The 22,743-nt window shown below is 46.1% G+C and overlaps 1 protein-coding gene across 9 annotated transcripts in view; it reads right to left on the minus strand.

Moving 5' to 3' along the window:
• The window catches only part of CADPS (calcium dependent secretion activator), a 174,218-nt gene that overhangs the window by 143,690 nt on the left and 7,785 nt on the right, over window positions 1-22,743 (minus strand). For all 9 annotated transcript variants that reach the window (XM_090148361.1, XM_090148364.1, XM_090148363.1 and 6 more), the window contains exon 2: window positions 2,253-2,366. In XM_090148361.1, coding sequence (XP_090004487.1) covers window positions 2,253-2,366 — 114 coding nt within the window. The remainder of the gene's footprint in view (window positions 1-2,252; window positions 2,367-22,743) is intronic.

Consider the following 22,743-nt stretch of genomic DNA (forward strand, 5'->3'; position numbering starts at 1 on the left):
AAATCAGGTAAAGCTCCTGCGTTGTGTCTGCTAGAATGGAAACACTGTGATGCAATGTAGGTCTTCAGGCAATGCCACAGCCACACTTTGATACATAAATGCCGTTCAGGAAAGAAGGATTATGTTTTGCTCTATCAAATGCTTTAATAAGAAAGTTATTGCATAACTATGTCCACCCAGCCAAATTCTGCCTTGTTAGCACGAGTCCAGTCATCCTGGACAACCTTGGATCAACAGCACTGCACGGATCCACGCAGCCACGCATGGGGAAACCAGACTTACACCAAGCTACTAAACCAAACCAGATCATTGCAGGCCACCCTGCGATGTGCAGGATGCTGGCAGCAGGAGGGAGAAGACAGCTGATGAAGGTGTTCTTACCACTGCAAGAACAGGGGGTCCAGATGTAACAGGGCCCAGCACAGCAGGAGATTCCACGGGAGCTATAGAGAGCCAAGGGCTGAGAGGGTGACAGGGGAATGTTGTGCTGGCTCTCCCCCCCTCCAAGCCCTGAAGGCAGAAGGGCAATCAATGCCTAGCGAGAAGTGCTGTTTTATTAATGATGCTGAGAACTGACAAATGTGGCAGGTTGGAAAGAAGGTGTGCCAGGGGTGTATCTGTCAGCTCTCAATAATTAAAAAGCTCAAGGATGACTTGAAGATATGGTAGATTTTTGTACAGCAACGTGGTACTCTATGTTCCCAGATGCTCAGTAACATGGGTGTCCATCAGGAATGGAAGTGGGTCTTCCTCCAGGACCAGCCCAGCTCTGAGCAGAGCCTGTGCAGCAACAATACCAGCACACCCTTCTTATCCTTAAGGAGCTTGAACACTAGTGATAACATCCTGGGTGCGCGCAGCGGCTTTCAGGTTAGATAACAGGTGAGATCTATCAGAATCTAAGCTCCCAGCACAGCCTGCAGCTGAGAAACTGCTCAGCTTGCTGACTGTAGGAGACGGCAGGAGGTCACAGCCAATAACACTGCTGCACACAGCCTCGTCTTGCAACACTGGAACCAAGCCTGGAAAGTTGCTTTAAAGGACAGACAGGGATGCATCTTGCTTTTTGTAGCCTGAGTTATGTAGGGCAATTCCAGTGAAGCATCCAGTTGAACTGCAAATGTATAGTTGTTGTTTGAAAGTTTGATTACTTGATGTAATTATATAGCACAGGACTCCAGAGCTGGTCAGGAGATGCTTTCAGATAGAGTTTCACATCACCAGTGAAACAGTGATGTATTTTGTCTGTTTATGAGCAGTTTCATTTTCCTGCCCAATAATCTCATCTAAACAGATTATGCTGCTCTTACATCCTAAAACGCAGCTCACGCCATCTTGAAAACTTTCTCTAAGAGCATCTGTTCAGCAAAGCTGTGATAAACTGAGGATCCCTTGGCAATGTCTTTCCTGATAAGAGATGTAAATTACTCTCAGCTTCCTTCCTGTACGGAGAATGATGGAGAAGTAACTATTAGGGCAGTTTAATAGACTTAATCCAGGGATAATTTGTGCTTTCCTACCACAGAAGCAGCTGCTGTCATTTTTTTTTTTATAGAGTTAAAATTCTCTTCCGTTTCAGTATTTGATTTTGGACCTTTCAGATTCCACTTCCACAGAAATATTTTATGTAGGCAATTCAAAATCCTCACCTTTTATGACAGTACAGCTCTAGGGAGAAAGACAAATGGTTTGCAGAAAGGCTAGAAAACAAAACAAGCAACCCTCCTCATACAAATCACAAGCTCTGATTTCCTGCAAAAAACAGAACCTCTTTCCTTCTGTGAAAAGATTTTTAAAAAGGCTGCACGTAAAGAGGTGAAAAAAGAAAGGCACAAAATCATTCTTTGGCACAATTATGAGAGATGTTCCACATTCTTTAAAGCCGTTTTGGTGATGTACACCTCCCCCACTCCTCCTCTGCTTTAGAGCACTCGTAAGTGTTTTAAAGCAGGTTGGTTAGAAGATCAGGAAGATCTCTCTCAATGCAAAGGAAGGATGAGCTGCTCCACAATCCACTTATGGGACACGCCATGGAGCATGGGAGAGCCACTGCTGAGTTATGGACAACACATCTGCACACCCTGAGCTTCACAAAGCTTGTGATGTGTTAAAAAAGGAAAAACTCTGTCAACAAAGCACCAAAAAAAAGGCAAGTGTGAAGTACAAAGAGTCCATTCGTTCAAAATTTGACCCTGTCCATAAAAAAGGTGAGAACAGTGATTCATATGAGCAGTGAAATCACCTCTGCTTACCTCATAGTAGCTCTGGACAGCATTTATAAATGCTTCATCTGCCACAATCTGGGTTTCTCCATTGAGAAAGGCCTGGAAACGATCTTTAATTGTCTGGAGCTGCTGCTTACTAATCTGAAAAACACACCAAAAGGACAACATTAGTCAAGAAAGGTTTATATAGGAGGGAAAAAACCCAAACATATTCTCCAACAGTATCTCTGCAAGGTGCTTATGACATGTATTTTTGTGCCCCTTTGGGGCCAGCAGTGGAATGAGGATAAGGAGTCACCTGTCTATCCATACATGTGTACTCTTTATCCTGTTCATTTAAGAATCACAAGCATCTAAAATTACCCTGAACATCATTTCTAAACAACTCCACCACTACAAAACACACTTTTACTGCTTTTAATACAACAGACTCTTACCACTTCAGGACATCAAAGTCAAAAGCAGACCGCTGTGTGTATGGCTGGCAGACACAGTATTTTCTGTCCCCAGTTAGCCTCGCTTTGCTTTCCAGAAGATGAGGACTCATCTCTTGGGTGTTTTTCATTCATTTATTTATTTATGTATTTAGGCTTGTTGGCTTCTATTGGTTTGTCACAGATGAAACCTCAGTCAGGACCAGTGGTGAAAGAATTTGATGCCATTTAATGCGAATTCAAGGGCAAACCTGTTCACCTTATCAAAACAAAGACTTTGCTGTCCCTTTACTGCTCAAAACAGTTTCTGCCCAGCATGCAGTCGGTACAACTTACAAGACAACTCTAATTTTGGCACAGTGACATCAATAAAAGGTTCACAGGGCTTTATTTCAGCCTTGTAAGATAACACACCATTATTTTGTCAATTTATCTGTCAATTTAAAAAGATACAGCTAAAAAAAAAAAACCACCACTGCCTTTTCAGCTCATTGCACAGCATTACAGCAGGTACGTAAGTAATGTACCAGCAATGGCAGTAAAACACTTTAAGATGTGGGTAACACTCATCTGAAGAGCTGCAGGATTTCAGCATTGTTGTGTCTGGTTTGCTACGCGCCTACTTCAGGTTTGAGGACAAGAATTAATTTAGACAAAAGAGAAGGAACAAAACAAGATGTATACATGACAACTTCAAACTGGAAGGGAAAAGAGAGCAGTAAAAATTAGGATAATTATTTACTAATGACCAGGAAGCCTAGGGAAGGGTAAGAAGGGTAAGAGGAGCGTTTTTTCTTGCTCGTATGCCAGCAGAAGGAGAGAGCCCATTAGAATGGATGAAAGAAATAAAAGTAATGGCTCTAAAGGTCTAAATGGCTTTGAATAAAGCATCAAAAACTACAGAGATCCAAATGACTAGAGTATAATGAAGCCTGGTAAACACGGCTAGAGATAAAAGGCAGGAGAGGGACCACTTGGAAAATGTGACGATAAATATCAGTACGCCTGGATGATGCACCACGCGTGGTGTTCAGGGACTGCGGTAACGAACACCACAAATACTGGTAATTAATTCTGCAACACCGTGCCGAGGAGGGTTAGTGAGCAATGGCAATTTAATGTGATAATCTGGTATTAGTTTATCCTGGTGCTTATAGAGAGGTGTTCAGCAAAGCTACATAAAGCAAGACTGGCTATCTCTGCTTCAGAAAGCATGCAACAGCCTTTGCTACCAGTGTGGGTGCCAGATTTTCTTACATTCTCACTCCCAAAACAGCAGCCTAAGAAGTGCCCGGACTTCACAGAGTCTGACACACACAACAAGGCTCAGCATCACCAGGGGTGAAACAAAAACCATCCCTCTAAACTGACCCACCTCAGCTTGGTCATTCTGAAACAAGTCCTGCAGAAAAGCACTGCCAAGCTCCTGCCCGTAAAGCTGGCAGGATTCAGTTATTGGATAGAAGAGTCCACCTGCCTCGTCAGACAACTAAAACCCTTCGTAGCATTTGCTAAAAGCACTACAGATAGCACGAACCCTTGGGCAATACCCACAGCATCAGATGTAAAACGGGATCCAGACTTATCTGAGCTGATGGAATCTCCTGATGGAATTGGAAAGAAAACTGGGTCAGCAACAAGACGAGACAGAGACAATGTAGTGATAAGTGGGAGATACCTGTGGGAAGGTGCTAGGTCTGTTTTTATTAAGCATTTAATTATCTGGAAGAGAAAAAAATCAGGACGTTAATTAAATGTATTGACGATATTGCATTAGCAACCATTGTGAACGTCCAGCAGGAATGGCAAAAGAATAAAAGCCATATGAAACCAAGAAAAGAAATAGGAAAACTGCAGGCAACATTGAAATCAGTGTGCCGAGGCACAAGACAAACTAGGAGCACAGACCTCCTGAGCTAAGAGGCTTTTCATTAGGGATTTTATCAATGTGCATGACATTTTTATTATTTTTCCCAGGTTATTTCTTAATACAATCTCCACAAGTCTTTGCTTGTTCAATTCCTGTAATACTACCTAGCAGCAATACTTTCTGCTCCTTCCTCAATATTGAATGGGCTACCTTCAGAACAAATGATGCTTCTTGAAATACACAGAAGCTCCCAATACTCATCTGGCACACGAGCTCCCGGGGGCTGTGGAAATGAATCACCGGGTTTTTCTCTACTGGAGTGTCGGTTGCCTCCTCCTCACCCCAAGCTCTAGACACATTTTCACATCAACAACAAGGGAGAGCCTCTCTGATACAGTACACGTGCAGCATGGACCAGCCCATGGCTAACAGGACCCTCGTTCTTCCACCAGGCTGTGAAACAGCACAGCTATATTGAACCGTGTCCATATTACTGTTACAGAGGTTATCTAGAAAGTCAATTTTAGCCAGAATTAATTGCTTTTATATTAAACTTAGTTTCAGCAGTGCTCTCTGTTGTAAACATAAAGATAAAAGGAGCCGGGAGCAAACAGGGTGGTGGCTCACAGAGGTTCATTCTAACAACCTTCCCTTCATTTTTCAGCCCTTCCTGCTTTTCCCACTTGCAAGGCCCAGCAGCCTTTACACAAGAAATAACAGCCATTTCTGCAGAAATGCCCTGCTTGCACATATTGGACCCAAGTGAACGCCCCAAGTCACTGTCACAGTCTGTTTGTACAGTGGAGCGTTTCACAGCCTTTATCTGCAGCACATGTTTATCTGGCAACCAAAATACACATGTGCATGTTAAAGTGGTAATTAATTGATCGAGGGATGGTGAACTACTGGTGCTGGTACCAGGCAGGGCACTCTTAGCACTCGGCATCAGCAGGCAACTGCAGGGTGTTTTGGCAAACACTTGGTAGAGAAGTTCCCTGTAGCAGAACACATTCTTGGGAAGAGTTCACCAGCAGCTGGATCACCTCAGCATCCAAATGTGAGACCAAGAAGGCAGGAAGCAACTGAAACTGTGTGCCCAGAACAATCTGGTGACCTCAGAAATGAGGCAGAACAAACTGTTACGTGCCATCTCCCTATCACAGTCCTAAGCAAATCATGGAACACCAGCAAAAGATGATCTGGCTCATCCAACAGGGACGTCAATTAGCCTCTGACAAACCAGTAGTCGATGCATTTACACAGAGGGATATCAGAGCTAAGAGCTTGGAAGCCCTTTGCGCTGCAGGCACCGTGTCAGCATCAGCACCACCTGTGTCTGGCAAGAAGCAGCTCAGCGGAAGACCGCAGGGAATTCCCAGAGGGAGCATCTCTCTTTTGTCTCAGAGCGATCAGCTTGCAGCACACAACTGGGAGCAGATAAAGCTCTATTTCCTTAGGACACCTGCTGTTCCAGTACCACTGCAAGGAGGAATATTTAACTGCTCAGCAGGCTGCTGTTCTGGGCTTGGTTTTGTAACATCTAATAAATATTTTACTGCTCCTCAGCACCAGGTAATTTAGGAGAAAGCTAAAGCAAGCTTTCGAATGAGCATCCCTTACTGTCAGTGCTTTCACAGCCAGAAAATTGGCCATGGCTTGAACTACGTACAACGAAGGGATGTGCGAGGGGTCAGAGCAGCTGAGCACTGGTGCTGGGAGGCACAGACCCCAGTGGAAAGCCATCAGGGGGGCAACCCTGTACTCCTGGCCCAAAGGAGGTAGAGCAGCTGCTTCAGGGAAGATGCTCAAGAACACACCTGCTACTGCTTTTTTATCACCTTTGTATGTGGCACTAAATCTCTGACCACCTCTACTGATACATCACCTCTAGCCCTGCACCTGCCCCACAGTCCCAGTTATGGGCACAACCCTACAAACCCAGCCAGCAGGCTGTCCTACAGCTGGGAACTGCAGCATGTTCCCCCTGTATTGGTGCTGCTCTCTTTGACAGGAGAGGGGACCCACGGGGTGGCTTATGTCCCTGCACTTGCCTTTTTAATTGCCATCTCTCCTAGGCAGATGTGTCTGCTTTGCAGACTGCTGAATGTCACTGGCTTGTTGCTATCAATGTAAGCAAGCAGTATTAACTGTGCATCTCAGGGAAGTCCTCCCACCTGCCTAACAGCAATATTTTCTGGTTGTTTCAGAGAAGTTTAATATTTGTTACCAGAGAGCTCCTTGTGCTTTGGCTCCTGACAGCCGCAATGCATCTTTCCAGGCACAGCAGGCAGGCACGTGCTCTTCCCTCCCTGTGCCTACACTCACAGACAGGAGACCGTCTGTGATTTACTGACTCCGACATCACTGCTCCCAGGGGACACACACATAGCACACCCCTTATTCCAGGATGAGTGCTTGGAGCCTGCTGTGGGGCAGGGTGCTGCCAGAGGGAAGGCACTGCCTGCTCCTCTCAGCTTCCAAGTGATGCTGCTCGTTGCAGAAAACACTCTTCTGCAGGGGCATAAATGCTCACTCTTTTTTGTTCTCTCAATGCCATTTCTTTTCTGTGATTCACCATGCCACTCTTTAGACACATATGAATGACATTAAACATTATTATGGTTGCTACCACTTTCTGAAATGAAATGATGAGTGCTGCTGTAAGAGCAAAGCAAAGACAGGGTTTGGGGCTTGCCATGATCACCTTCCCCTGACATCTTCCATCTGCAACCTGCTGCTGCATGGGAAGCCTGCATGGGGACACCAGAAGATGCCTACAGTCCTTACCACTTACCTGTCTGTTTCTATCAGGTGTATCCATCCAGCTCTGCATCTCCCCTTGTCAGTAGTTCTTTCTTTCCATTTAGATCAAACATTTCCCCAAAGAGGAAATGACCAGTAGATCCCAGGCACAACCTAAGGACTGCTAATTATCCAAAACCTAAATGAGCCCAGGAAGAGGGTGAAGGACAGGGTGGGAACACAGGTTGACTGTGCTGGTGTGTGCCTCAGAGTGCAGCACCCAGGTAAGTCCTTGCTCTCCAACAGCCTTACTGTCCACTTCTTTTGTGCCTCATCTCCCATCTTAGAAAGGATAACAGCAGCACTTTGCTTCTCTTGCAGCTACATGCATGAGAAGACTGAGAGCCTCTCACAGACTGGGATGGTGGGCTGTGGGAGAAGAAAGGAAGCTACTTTTTAGAGGCACACTTTCAAATGACCATTTGAACTATTTTCATCTCAATGTTCCCACTCCAGGCAGACCTTACAATACTGCAGAACTAATCGTCCCTGCTGGTTAATGTATACAGCAGCTCACACTGATTTGAAAGCGTTAATGTGATCCAAAGATCTTGGACTGACACTTCAGATCTGCAAACAACAAACAGTCCTGTCTCTGAACAAAAAGGTTCGTGTGTCCACCATCACTTGAGTTATTTTTGTACCTTTTTCATCATTAAGCTCTGACTTTCTCCTCCATTTCACAGGCTATTTTAAGAACACTTCTTACTGAGCAGAGGAGATGGACAAATGAATGGAGACTAAAGGACTCCTGGTGTGTCCCAGCCTCTGTGAAAAGTGCCATTTTCAGCCTGGCAAAGCTAGCAGGGGAGGTAATACCTTTGATGCTACTGAACAATACAGCAAGAACTGGCAAGAAGCTTCCAGGCACACAGGGCTGAAGTGCTGAGCCCTGCTCGCACCCATACACTGCTCTGCCCCAAGAAAAACTGTCAGCCCCCTAGAAGAGAGGGCTGCCATCTAAAGCAGCTTGAGATGTGCTTAGTGGGGTGGAAGGGGAAGCACGGACAAGTCAAAGCAATGGGTCTTGCCCAAAGGCAGACACTTTTCAAAGCACCCCCCACCCCCAAGAGATCTAACTTATTACACACCTGGGCTACGGCTAAGAACAACTTGTTATGCTTGAAGTTCTTCCTTATTCTGTGCATGTACTATGACTTCTAGGAAACAAACTCTAAGAAAGAAAACATTCTCAGTTTTAAGAAAATCTAAGAGCCAAACATATCTGCGATTCAGTAGATCAGTTGTCTCCTTCAGACAGCACTTGAAAAAGGTTCAATCAATCACTCAAGCCAGAACAGAACTCATTTCTAGATGAAAAACAAGAGAAAAGGTGTGAAACTTCAGTGTACCTCCTCCTCCTCCTCACATTTCCTGCTGAAGTGAGTAATCTCAGATTTTACAAGGGCACGTTGCTTGGTGCTGGAAGAAAAAGTTTGGTAGAAGGTAGTTTGGTCCAAGGCAGCAAACTGCTGCTAGAAAACAGAGCACTGCATTTGCATCTCCATTGCTGCGCAGAGACACGAGGTGTGGGAACTGGCTGGTAATGTACATAAATCGTTGAGGAAGGCATCAGGATACATTAATTGCAATAATAATGATTTCCACCAGAAAGGTTTATTATTACAATTGTTCTCACCTACTTTAAGGAAATGCACTGTTAAAGTTATCCAAATTTTCCAAGCCCCTGTATTCAACCGGAATATTACAGGAGGCTGAAAATGAAAGAAGCAAATCTGGTGACCTTTCTCAGGCATCCCAGGGATGGGGTGAGAGCCCCATGGGGATATACCTCCAGGTCTAGTTTACCTCAAACAAGTTCCCAGATTCCCAAGCTCAGAGTCCACTCGCCCAGCAGGGGAGGCTTGGAGGAAGCACTGCCCATTTCTCAGTTTTGCACTGTAAATAAAAATGAAATGCAGCCATGGCAAATTGTGTTCACCATGGTGCACACGAAGCACGTGTGCAGTGCATGCAGGTCCTGCACTGGTGCCTCCAAAGAGGGCAATTAGCTGCTTGCATGAAATTTGGCGTGCAGCTTGATAATGGTCTTTGAGATAAGAGAAAGGCCATCTGCTGGCTGGCTTTGCAGCAAGTGCTCTGAGCTCTGCTACAACCTTTGGGAGCATCTGATAAGGACAGGAGGGATATCACAGCTTCCTGGGAGAATATCCCTCTTCTTTTGGTGCCTTTGGTAGGCATGCTAGTTTCCTTTCGCCTTTCAACTCCTGCTAAGTTTAATTAGAGCCAAATAACACCCCTCAATGCTGCTTTCCACGTTCCAGAACCCTTTAGAAGTCAAAGAAGATAAATTAGGTCTGCTGCAACCAGATTCCCCAGTATCAATCCCTAACTTTTCTGGGCAAATGCGGGATCCCAGTTTTCTAACAAATCTAGCAAAAAGAAAGTTTGATATAATTATTACACATTAAACACCTAAAGTCTGGCAATTTTCAACCATCAGTTGTTGTGGCCCTGCATAAAGATTCTTTACAAAAACAGAGCTACACGTGAAAGACTTTCTCAGTTACAGGAGTGAAAGCTGTTTTAAGGAATCCTCTGCAATGGAGCATAATGAAGACTGTCCCCAAAAGAGAAGGGAGTCATTCTTCTTCTTTAGGCCTGACGCAGGGTAATTTTAAGGGCTTTAAGTTCCAGTCACTTCTCCTGGGAGGGTCACTGTTCCCTGCTATCACTGTGCTGCTGGTGGAAAAGCCCCAGAGAAGTGATGGGAGCGGGTGGTGGGCAGAGCCCCATCCTGCAGGGAAGGAGGAAGAAGTGCCTCTCGTTGCATCTGGTAGCAAGTGCCTGTGTGTTGAGAGTACAAGCCAAAACCCCCACAAAAAGCAAAAGAGACAGCACAGATGTCAAGCATATAATTTCAGTGTTGGTAGGAGCAGAAAATATGTGGGCATAGAGAAGGAGGAAAAAAAATAAAATAAAATCAGATTATTCTTTGTGAAAGGCAGTTGTGCTAGAATTTGCCTAAGGCGTTCTGCATCCTGGAGCTGCCCTTCTGTTCCCAGGTGCCCTAGAAGAGATGATGGAAACTGTAAGAGTCAAAAAACATGAAAAAGGGGGAAAATAAGCCCTAAAGAATGAGCACAACAAATCAAATCACTACCTTCTTGTTTTCCTCCTCCAGCAAACATAAGGAAGCAGCTATGCTATGGCAGCAGGCTTGTGCAGGCAGCAGAACACAGAGCAGGATATAGCTCCTGGGGCAGGACCCAGTGTGCTGTGATCCCATCATTGGCAAAACAGATCCCACATCACGTGTGTGCACACAGGTTCCAGCAGCTCAGCCCTGCTTCATACTGGAACAGTCCTATTAAAACCTCAGCCTACACCAAACTATTAGAGAACTGTTATCTGCAGAGACCCAGAGGAAAAACTGATCTTAGATGTTCCTCAACACAGCGATTTACCTGAGAGTACCCAAAACATTTGATCAAGCTGGGTGCTTCACTTGGGGTGCTGGGTGTTCAGCCAGCATCGCCGCCAGCCTGTGCCATATTGCAGAGGGACCCACACACCGGTGCTTGAGGAGGCGTTGCTGATTGACGCTGTCTCCAAGACAAATGCCTCCTTGCATCCCAGCACTGAGCTGCCTGGCAGCTGCCCCAAAGGACCCAGCACAACAGTGCTGATGTGGCTGGGTCCATAAACCCAGCACAAAGAATGCCAGACCCCCCACTGCAGCAGCTTCATGTGGGAAAGCATCCATGCCCTTGTCCCTGACACTAATGTTATTTTCCTATTCAGTCCCTTCTGCAGTTCCCAAACTCTGGAGATCTGCACAAGATGGTTACTTGAGTGGGCAAGTATCCTACCCACACTAACAGAACAGGGACAAACTGGTGTGAAACTCTGTTCCACCTCCGGTTCGTTCCCAATGCTCGTTCCTGTGCTTGGCTTGATGTGCACAGGAGACAGAAAGCTGTCTGTTCCAACTAAACTTTCTGAGCCTGCAGGCTCAGAAAGCCAGAAATCATTTGCCAGAGCACACATAACAATCAGCAATGAGTATTCCCTCAATTCCAGGAAATCTTGGAAAGAATAAGCCCAGTAAGTTGGAAATACAAGGTACCTGAGGACTTCAGTGCCACTGCCAGTTAGGAAGAGAACAGCCAGCACCAGTGCCAGCAAGACGACTTCTTCCTCGGCTGGTGCAGAAGCCCAAGCCTTTGCCATGAACCAGCACCCAGCTGCCTCTCTCTGCTGCATGCACCAGGCAAAACTGCCAAGCCCAGGTGCAGAGCTGCTGGGCAAGCCTCATTTATCAGTAGCAGCAGGCATCTGTCTACTAAACTTTGCTGTTTTCCTTTTTTCCACATACTATCTTCCGGTGTATACCTAAGCTCTCCTTAAATTTAGAGGACAAAGACAATTTCTCACTTCTTTTAGTATTCCACACGATGATCATTTCTTTTCAAACCATGTACTGTTCCATTGAGCCTTGTGATTTATTTCTAAGACAATTTTCTCAGAAATGGGATTTAAACGAGCAAAGCAAATCCCAACTCAACCAGGTACAACTGGGAACCAAAGAAACTGAAAATGGCATCAGGAAAAAAAAAGAAAACAAAAAAAACTAACTGGCATCAGAAAGATAGCCTGTGATGTGGCAAAGGAACCACACAGCAGACATATGCAGAAAACACATAATAAGATACAGGTATCAATCCTGAGCCACGCAGGGTCTGACGTGAGCCAGCAAGGCAAGGCAGCCCCTTTGCAGCCTGAGCAGAACTCAGGAGCAGCCTGGGGGCTGAGCTTCCTGCTGAGCCTGCGTGCAGCTCTGCTGCTCAGGGGCTGACAGAAGGGTGGGCGACACTGGCTGCCTCCCCTGCTCAAGAGCTGCTGCTCCTGAAGAAAGACTGGTGTTTCATGCAGCTACTGAGGGCCTCAGAGAAATCCTCTGAAGCACCAAGCCAATTCAACAGAGGTAAGACTTCTCTTATTTGTGGTGCTTTCAAAACAAGGACCAAACCATATCACGCTCCTCAATTTTATAGGCTCTTCCCAGGACAGAAAATAAGAGAATATTAAGGCAGCACAGAAAGCACAACATTATAGCAAGACCACTGGCAGCAAAGCTGTGTCACACACAAGGAATTACCTCCACACTGCCGATCCTGCAGCATCACAGGGCGTGCTGTGCTGCTGACACCAGATTGTGATTTCCATTAGTGTTAATAGGAACTGCTGACAGCAGTGGCAGTCAGGAAGCCAAAAAGCCTCCCATCTTGATGATCACCTTCAATAAGTACAGAACTGCATTAAGTCTGCCTCAGCAGCTGTGCTATGCAAACGATGGCTCCTGTGAGCATGAGGAAAGACCCCGGGCCCCCAGGAGAGCTCAGCAGCTTCTGAAGAAGTGCTGGGATGGGTGATAGCCAGCAGAGAAACAGCCCAGTGAAGGCTGGCTGCAGTCCTTGGGAAGGTGGATGAAAGGAGCAGGATACTCCAGTGCTGTTCCCACCTTTTAAACTGAATACAAAGAATTTTCACTGTGTTTTAGCAGACAGCAATTCTACAATCATTGTACCCTAGCAGAAACAAATCCTGCATTAAATGCAGTAATGTTCAACCTTCATCATGGTCTAGCACTTAGGATAGGAGGAAAGGTCTAGCACTACAACCATAACTTCAAGACATTTTGGCACCCCTGCCTCTACAAACACTTGCTCAAAAGCAGGGTTCTGACCCATAGACAGTGTGATTTTGCAATCCATCCTTTTGGTCCATGCAAGGAAACAGATAGGTCTCAACATGCTCTTTTCTGTTCTCCATACGAAGAGAGAACAGAGTGATGAGACCATGTTTGCAGCCTTTGGTAGGTATGGGGGCTGGCTGAGAGCAAGGATAAACGAACTGGGTTTGCAGCAGACATGGGGGACATCTTGAGTTTGCTACTGACACTCTAGGGTAAGGCTCCACCTCAGAAGCAGTCAGTATCTTGTTGATCTTTGTCATTTGTGGGATTTATTTCCTTTCACTTGATTTTTCTGAATTAAAAAGTTACAAAATAGTGCTGGAGAGGAGGCTGCAGCAATTCATGGCACTGCAACGCAGGCACACAGAACCAAGGCTGACCAGCATGCATGAAAGTAAGCGCGGGCTGCTCCAGCACTGTCTCCATTTCATACATTTCAGGGCATCGACTGACTGTGACTGGGGTCAGGTAGAATTTTCCATCTTTGGATACAGCACAGCATGATTTCTCAGCTCTGCAGTGAAAACATTTCCTTCTCCAAGGCCAGACTCCTCACAGCCACAGGCTTCTGTGGGTTTCAAGCATCCTTAAAGATAAGACTGCTCTTCCTGCAGCACTGGAATTTGCCACACACACTGCCAGCATCTTCACCTTCCTAAAATCTCATAAGTTAGCCACACACAGAAGGACTCAGCACTTCTCTGCAGGCATGCCTGTACCAGGGCAAAGATTCTGGATATGCAAAAGCCTAGAAAATACAGATTTTACCCTTTAGAGAAAGCCAGATACAGTGAAAAAACAGAGATAACACCACCTCACTTCAGCACCGCGGCCAGCTCCAGGTCTGCTGATCTGAAGCCGCTGGTTACGAGCAGACCATCAGAGCCCACCAGCTCTCACCCCAAGGTGCTCATACCTCAAATAAAGTCCCGTGAGGGTCTGTAGGAGCCATCAACAGTCCCAACCCCAAGCCATGGCAAGCAAGGGGAAGCACACAGCACTATGCAGCCCCTGGCCCAGCCCACAACAAATCCACTCTTACTACACACTGGACCAAACTGCCTTTCTCACTGCCTTCTCTTCCCCCCCTCCCCTCCTTGAAAGGAGCTGATTACAGTGGAAAAGGTTCTCTGTGGTTCTCACGTGTATGAATTCCACATTCAGAAATTTATAATTTGCTGTGTGGTTACAGTGCACACACTGTATTTGGAACTACATAGCACATAACCCAATCAAACAGCACTAGCAACACTGGGTAGTTAAATCATGCTGTGATAAAGAAGGAGAATGATTTTGTGTAGGCATGGCAAAGTCTCCCATGAACCTCAGTCAAAGTGGCACCTACTGCCAATTATCAGGTTGGCAAAAACCATCCGTTACTGAGGGTAATGGTTTAACTTAACACTTGGAGCGCATAGCTGGGGGTACATTAAGTCATTTGCACAGTGTTACTCAGCTGTCAGCAGAGTGGAATACAGCTGAACACAAATACAGTTGTACTGCACTGTAAGGGGAAAAAAAAGATAAAAAAGCAAAAGCATCAGATGCACAAGGAGTATACAAAGGAGCAGGAGAGGGATATCAGGATGTGGAGCAGGAACAGCAGAAGGAATGTGGAGCAGGGGTAGCCTGTGGACACCACAGAAGTCTCCAAGCACTGGAGAAATCTGCTGCAAAGAGGAGAACAACATATTCCCATACCCACAACAAGAAATAACAGGTGTAAATTGCAGTGAGGAGATCAGAAGCAAACTGAGTGCTTCCAGGCCTGCACTGAGCTCAGACAGATCATCCCAGACCTATTTTAACAGGGCTCCTGTTCTGGACTCCAGTTAGATCAGGCCAGCTCTGGCTGCATCCTCAGCTCCAAAATTGCTTCCTTCCCCAGGTGCCTGACGATGGTTTATTTTCCTAGTGAGCTAAAAGCATTACTATCCTGCATGTGGCTGCCCTGCAAGCATGCTCCTTGTGCAAGTGCTGCAGTGAACACTTGCTGCAGATGTTCCTGCTAAGGAGTGGCAAAGCTGCTTTTAAAAAGGCCCTGTGCAAGTCAAAATATCATATTGGCATTCCCAGCCCTGTGACACACTGTAAACTGCAAACCTTACCCCATGACCACATCTTGATACCACAAACCACAGGTCAGCCTGGGCGTGCAACCAAAGCAAGTTCTCCCTGCAAGGAGCCAGGCATTGCACCCAGAGCCACACTGCATGCAGTCCTACAGCACGCAGCCACCACTATATTTATTCTGGTACATTACAGTGGGAAGCTTTAATCTGCATAATCGCCTCAGAGAAGATTTCATTCAGTGAGGGGAAAGCAATCACCATTTCATTTGCAGCCGGTTGCCTTCCCAGGATCTTCAGTTATCAAAGCCAGAGGGTCCTGGCAGCACGTGCACCTGCCTGGATGGTTTTGGGAGACAGGTTCATGCTTCCAACAAAAGCATCTGCAGATGCTCAAGGTTTTCAGCCTCCTCTCAGAGCCATTTCTCTCCTCCCAGCTGCTCCTGCTTTTATCTGACAGTCTACATCCCACATGAAGAAAACAACTGGATATAATCCTAGATTAAAGGGATTGTAACACAATTAAATACAAGTCATACCCTTGATAGAGCCTGCTGTCGTCATTCACAGAGCACAGTTCTCGGACGCTGGGAGGTGTGCAGATGGTGGCATTTGGGATACTCCCTACAGCTGCTGGTTTTCCTGTGCAGGCATTTATGCCTCCTCCCCACATAGGAGAAAGGAAGAAAAAATCAATCATGTTCTCATGTGATGCTATGTTATAATCCCATGGAGACTTCACTCTGAAAACTAGAAGTTTAAATTCTGATGGCTCCAGCCCTTTAGCAGGACACTGCCAGCTGCAGCCTGGGGCTGAGGGGTCCTCAGTGCCCAGCACAGTGACTGTGCCTTGGGACAGCTGGGTACAGTGGGAGGACAGGACACAAAGTCTGCAAGGACCACAATAGCCAAGCAACAGCAAGAACCCATCAGGAAGTCTTTATGACTTGATCCTACCTCTGGAAAGCTACAATATTCTTACACATACAGATGCATATTAAAAGAAGAAAGGCACTTGAATCTTCTGCTCTTTCCAGTCTGGTAGCTATAGCAGCTTGACTCGATTAAGAAACTTGAGAGCTATGAAAACTACTTATTAAAGGAGAAAATTTCCAACTGTCTCTCTCTTGTGAATTGTGGCAGCCAAAAAATCCAACCCTAACATAAAGACGTGCCTGAAGGTAGCAATTTTACTATCAGCAACATAATGACTCGTATCACTGCTGTCATCTTTGTTGGGGAAAAGTAAGCCAGGTATTGTGATCATTAGCTTTTTGATACAGATTATCACTTTAAATGAGGATAAACACATGCATTTTAATAAGGAATGGAAGGAGACAGCCCCAGAATGCAAGCAGAAGAACCCACAGCTCGTGCCAAGCCTGCATGTTTCTTGGGGAGAAGCTGTGGGAGCATGAGGTAGGAGGCTGCTGCTGCTGTCAGAGGATTAAAAATCAGCAGAACTTGACCTTTAATGCTAAAATTTAAAGCAACGACCTGGCTTCTCATGCTTCCATTCCCTAATGTAACCATAATCAGATTTGTGGCTGAGATCAGAAAACTGTTTGCAAAGAGCAATTTACATGCAGCCTTCAACAAGCCTGGGTGACACAATACAAAGGACATGAACACAGGCTTTTGCAAGTCCTGACTGAGCAAGTTTGAAGCTGAGATGCATATTAAGGTCGTGGAACAAGGTCTTCTGCAGGTGACAGCAGCAGTACATCATGCTGCTGAGTGCTTGTACGGAAGCAGCACTGAAGTCAGTGAGTGCTTGGCTGGGATGGAAAGCTCTTGTATGAAGACTCAAACCAGACAGCACACCTCTGCTCACAAAGCTGCCAAAATGTCCAGCCCTTACAATAGACAACAGGGAGACCAAGCCTAAAAAGCTGTCCTCTCACAGCTATTTTAATGGGATATGGGAAAAACTAAGAGCACACTGGAGTAAGCTGTTTATAAATGCCATATGAGATGCAAAAATCCCTAACCCTGGAGTTTATCCTGCTCTGTGCAAGGCTGTTAATGACCAAAGCCAACAGCAAAACCTCCAGTGACGCAAAGAGAATCAAAACACAGCCCCAAAGCATTCGTCACTGCAAACACACTGAAGCTGAACACACTTGGGACACATTTTAATTTACCGTTCTCTAATTATAAACGAATGTGTCTTTATCTGGTGTTTATTCCAGAACAACAAATAGAGGCAGAATGATACATCTCTGCCAAAGAGACATCAGCAGTGGATACCTACTTGCGACCAGTCACTGGAGGAGGTTCAAACAAGCAAGGACACCTCTGAAAGCCAGGGGCTGACATTTTCCATGCACCAGTAGGAGAGTTTTCCCTATGTGCTGCTGTGTGAACTCTCAGGAGATGCCTGCGTATGTCATCTTCATTTACTTTTATATTTCTTTTATGCAACTTATTTATTAAACCAGAGGTTGCAAAGAAAGAACAAGGAACCTCAACCTGGTGTAAGAAAGGACTGCCTGAATTCACCAATACAGATCACAGCTAACACTGTAGTCTTGCATTATGGTCAACCAGTTTTAAATACGCAGTACTGGCAAGGCATCAGGGAAGGGAAAGAGCTTTAGTGGGAAAGCATGGGAACAGACCCCACAAGCAGCTCTTCAAAAGATGACCCAAAGTACCTGTTCTGAACTGAGATCATGTTTTCCTGTTCACACTGGACAGAAGGGCTAAACGATACTATTAGAGCCCACATTGCATCTCAAAGCCCTCAGAGGGAAGGGAAAGTGGTACTTCATATTTCTATAAAACAATTAGTATTGACAGAACAGACTATAATATAGCACTCAGCCCAGAAGAGTAATTAACTACTGCTGTAGCTTGCTTACTGGATGCAGATAGGAGGCAAGGAGGAGGCAATTAGGGAGCAAAGAAGCATGCCAGACACAGGGATCTGCTGTGACTGACTATTGACCTGCAAGCTCCATGTGAAGGAGAACGTCAGTGGTCAAAAAACACCCCATGTGAGCCATGAAATGGAGTGCCTGGGAAACTAGCTGCAAAACACCCTACACCTTCAAATATTTCTCCACAGAAACTCAAGGGAAAATCAGCCTGGAGAGCTCTAGAAATAACCAGGGCTCCCTGCACACAGTCTCGTGATGATTGGCTTTAAACAACCTTGAAGAGAACTGATCTCCATCTCAGTTTGGGGTCCAGAAAATAAAGGATACAAAGCACCTAAACCTGTAGCATTTCTTCCCCAAATACAGCAAGGCACTATGAATCCACCTCTAAAGGGCTTGGGAAAACCCATCGAGCAAGCAGGCTTTGTAACACATTTGTAATAGCCCTCTAAGCCCATTCCCCTATGGAGGCATTAATAAAATCAGTGGGGCTCTCTATGTAAGGAAGGCAGACAATTCTGGCATTGCTTCCAGCATGGTCTGAAGAACACTTCCCTTCCTGACAGGTTTATCTCTGAGACAAAAGCCAGACCCTTCAGACCCCCAAGGACAACGTGGCACAAGAGCTCTCTGTATTGCTGGGCAGCCTCAGCAGGAGCTCACAGGCCTCTTCCAAACAAAGCTCAGGGAAAACCAGTCCGTGCAAGGCTGCTGTGTTCATACCCACGAGTACCACTGGCAAACAGGCTATGAGAAACAAGGCTCCTTCCTGCCGTGAAGGTTCAAAACAACCCAGGCTTTCTGCCTGCCCTGGTTGAGGTGAGGAAATAGCAAGTGCAGCCCCAGAGGCAGAAAACCCTATCATATTTCCAGACATAAGGAAATATCCCTGTCGGAAGGGTGAGGGAAGAGGATTTCACTAGGACATAGAGTTCTCCTGGATGTGCAGTGACAAACGATAGCAAAGGAAGCCAGGAGACATCAGGCCTCGCTGGGCCAGAACAAGCACCAGAATGACTCAGTCGTTCTTTCTGGGCAGCCCAGACTCTCGCAGCACAGTTAATGGTTATTTGGGAAAGTTGAATTTGAAGGCACAACCAGTGTCTTGAAACGTGCTCTGAGCCAGCTGGGTAAGAAGAGGTGATAAAAGTTAATGGGAACTTGCAAGGGGTGGGGAGTGAGCCTGCCCCGAGATCAGTGCTGCAGGAAGCTCAGGGCAGAAATGGGGTTCTGGCAACACAGGGTCTCCCCTCTGGCGCCTGTCTGCTTAACCTGCAGGGACAGAGCAGAAGATGCTCTGCCTGGTTTCAGGGCACTTTCAGGGCACTGGCTTCCCACTCCCACTGGGAAACACCTGTGGCTACAGATGTGGGGTAGGAAAGGGCTAGGCAATGTTATTTAAAGGATGCATTAAGTCAAATAATCTTATCAGCCCCAGGGAATCACAGCCGAGTTCTGAAGTCACAGCAGTGAGTGCAGGCAGTGCCACAGAGCTGCTGTCATGCAGATCAGGAAACCATTCAAAAGCAGAGTACTTATTTTTCATTTCTTCTCTTTCCCAAATGCTATTTTTAATCCCAGTACAGTCAGATGAGAAAGCCTTCCTTTCACTGGAATATTCCACATGACACCTCAAACCCCTTGTCTTTTTCCATCCCAAACTTAAGCAGGGAAATCTCTAGTTTATGGTTTACTACATTTAGCAAACATGCCAGTATCCCTCACCTCCTCAATTGTAGGGGTGTTTCCATGCAGTATGTCTCCTACAGAAAAGCACAGAGGCTGTGCAGCCCAAAATGAAGGCACAACGACCCGCCTTCTTGGAGCTGGCCATGTCACGGCAGCAGTACTGGACCCCAGTAATGATTTTCTACATCATCCCCCCCATTTTCAGCATCCCAGCCTGCCTGGCTCAGTCCTGCCGCAGCAGCTCCTCTGTCCCCATGTGGGCAGCACAACAGCACAGAAGCAGCCAGCAGGATCTGGAACAAAGCCTTGCCATGCTGATGCCAGGAAGGCAGCAAGGGCAGCTTCGAAGTGCTCAGCTCCACACTGCCTTACTTCCACACCCACACTGCTTCTCGTGTAGGTGAGATGGTGGAATTGCTGCTGTGCCGTAACTCCGAAATACTTTGCATGTGGGCACAATGCTACTCCCATCACTGAAAGCCTAATTTCAGTGCACGTATCTGCATGAATGCACAAGGTAAGAACTAAAAATAGAAGTATCCTATTTTCATGCATCCAGTCAGCAGGTACAGAAGCGGTGTAAACAGTGATTCAGCAGCAGCCCACGTGATGCAGGTTGTTCCTCTGCCTCTGTCTCCCTTACTTGCAGCCCTACCCTCCCTGCCTTGCTCCTGTCCCTCTGGCAGAGGGTGGTGGGAGTGCCTGAGAATCCTCCAGCAAACGTCTGACCTCCAAGGCACATGGACATTTATGGGGCTGCTCTAACTCCATCATTTATTCTAGTGCCAAGTATATTTGAAACCATAATTAAGTGTTCTGCTGTGAAAATAGCTGCATAATTCACATTTTGCTATTTTTTTTCTCCCCCATTCAACTTACAAGCCTTGTCTCTACAATCCTGAGTCATCCAACCTGGGGGAAAAAAGAGGCTTGATGTATAACCACAGCGTATGGTTGCCATCTCTGGTGCAAAGTAGTGCTGTGAGTCCATAAACACCACTGACAAATTGCATAGGATGACACCACGGACATTTTTCAAGTCCTGTGAGATTTGCTACACGAACAGCTATGACCTTGTACACGATTTCAACAGAGAAAAGTTGTTTTCTTTTTTTTTTGCTGGTTCACACCCTCTACTCTTTCATTACTGTTTGCTGAGAAGCCAGAAAGAGAAGATGATACAAGAAAAACAGAGACTGAAGAGCAGAAATAGCATCTTTCATTTACCTTACATTTTCTAAAACTCCAACTTAGCTCTTTGAGCAGAGGGTAAGAAAATATTTCCCAGTCTTCTCACCACTCCAGCTCTTCAATTCAAACTCTCAAAGCCTAAGGGAAGAAAACCCTCTCAAGCACATACCCAACCTGCTCCAAGTGCCTGCATGAGCAATTTCTCCCTCCAGCCCCCAGAGTCTCAGGGCTAGCAGTCTCCTTTCTGATGCAGCAAGCTGGACTCCACCTCTAGGCTCTGCCTCCCAAAGGCACAAGGGCCATGGGAAACCCCTCAGACCTGCTATTTAGTGATGCTCAGAAGCCTCTGGCCATGCCCTGCTCCATAGAGCACCCTGCCCTGGCCCCTACTTCACCCTGCCCAGGGCACCCATGGGATGGGAGCACTGATGGCTCACAGCATCCTCAGCAGCCCGCCCACTGCCCATGGGGTAGGGATGAAGGGCAGACCTTCTTGCTCAGCATCCATGCATCACAGCAAGGCAGCACACACACAGGCCAGCTCAGGGCTAAAACACTCAAAAATACAAATAATCATCAAGCCATTAAAATCATGGAGCTGTCACTGCAGCTGCAACTTTCTGAGTCATTTTTTCTATTGTTTGAAGGGGAATAGCCCTTGGAGAAAATGAGTTCTACATGGGGACAGCAAACATCTGAACAAGTGACAAAAATACCATGGGAGGATTTTCCTGTACAGCTTTGACTTGCCAGCACACAATTCCTAGCAGGCATAATTGACTGGGGATAACTAAAGCACACAAGGATTCCAACTTTATCTCAGAATGGATTAAAGTTCTTCCTAGTCTCACCTTGACGTGCACTGAAGTCTGAATGATTTGCATTTTGACGTCTAATTGAAATGTGTGTTGCTGCCTGACAGGCTCTAATCTCCTCAAAAACACGCTTGTGTGCCTCCCTTCCCAAAGCAAACACTTATCAAAAGTTTCACCTTGAATATAGGTCACAGCATTGCAATGCAAGTAATCAGAGCTGAAAAGAAAGAAAAAAAGGAGATCCTAGGTACAAAATATATATATTTGGATATCCATATATATCCCAAAAGCACGTCTGTTCTCTTGAACCACAGCAAGGAATGATTATGACCATTAACATGAAGGTTATGCAGCAAAAGAAACAATTGATTAAGGAAAAAAAATATCACTTGGTGTTATCTTTCATCATTAAGTTTTCATGGAAAAAACACTGTGATTGGCTTAGTCTGAACATAGACGAAATGTAAAGAGACCATCTGACATCACTGAGGCATAACGGCGCAAGATAAATGGAGATGATTCGCCACACTACTGGAGCAGCTGTAACTCCCTCCCAGACCTGCAATAATAAAATGAAAGGACACAAATAGCAAGCCATCTGCTTCTGGCTGGCCACTGAATCTTGTGCTTTCAGCAGACAGAATGGAACTGGGGGCCTTGCTCTTCTGCTCGTGTGGGTTTAAGCAACTGAGCTGCTCCACCAGTTTGACAGCCCCTCTGTGGCTGGTCTCACGTGGGCTGTCCTGCAGCAGCTGAGCCGTGTGCCACAGCCACAGGACAAACATCTGGAGGCCAGGATGCGGTGCAGCTCACGCCAAGAGCCCAGAACAAGGGCAGTCAGCACGTGTATCCACACACAGAGAGGCAGAGCCCTGCCGCGCTCTGCAAAGCCAGGGGAGAGCAGCAGCCAGGACCTGCCCTTCACACCTCACTGCCATCTCGCCTTCCATCTCAGCACGGCTCATGTAGCCAGGTCTACATGACACCCCACGTGTGTAAATTAAACATCGGCTCTTTTTATCAGCAAGTGTGAACAACTTGTAAGCA

This window comes from Phasianus colchicus, chromosome 11, assembly GCF_987193195.1.
Source record: "Phasianus colchicus chromosome 11, bPhaCol1.hap1.1, whole genome shotgun sequence".
Taxonomy (NCBI): Eukaryota; Metazoa; Chordata; class Aves; order Galliformes; family Phasianidae; genus Phasianus; species Phasianus colchicus.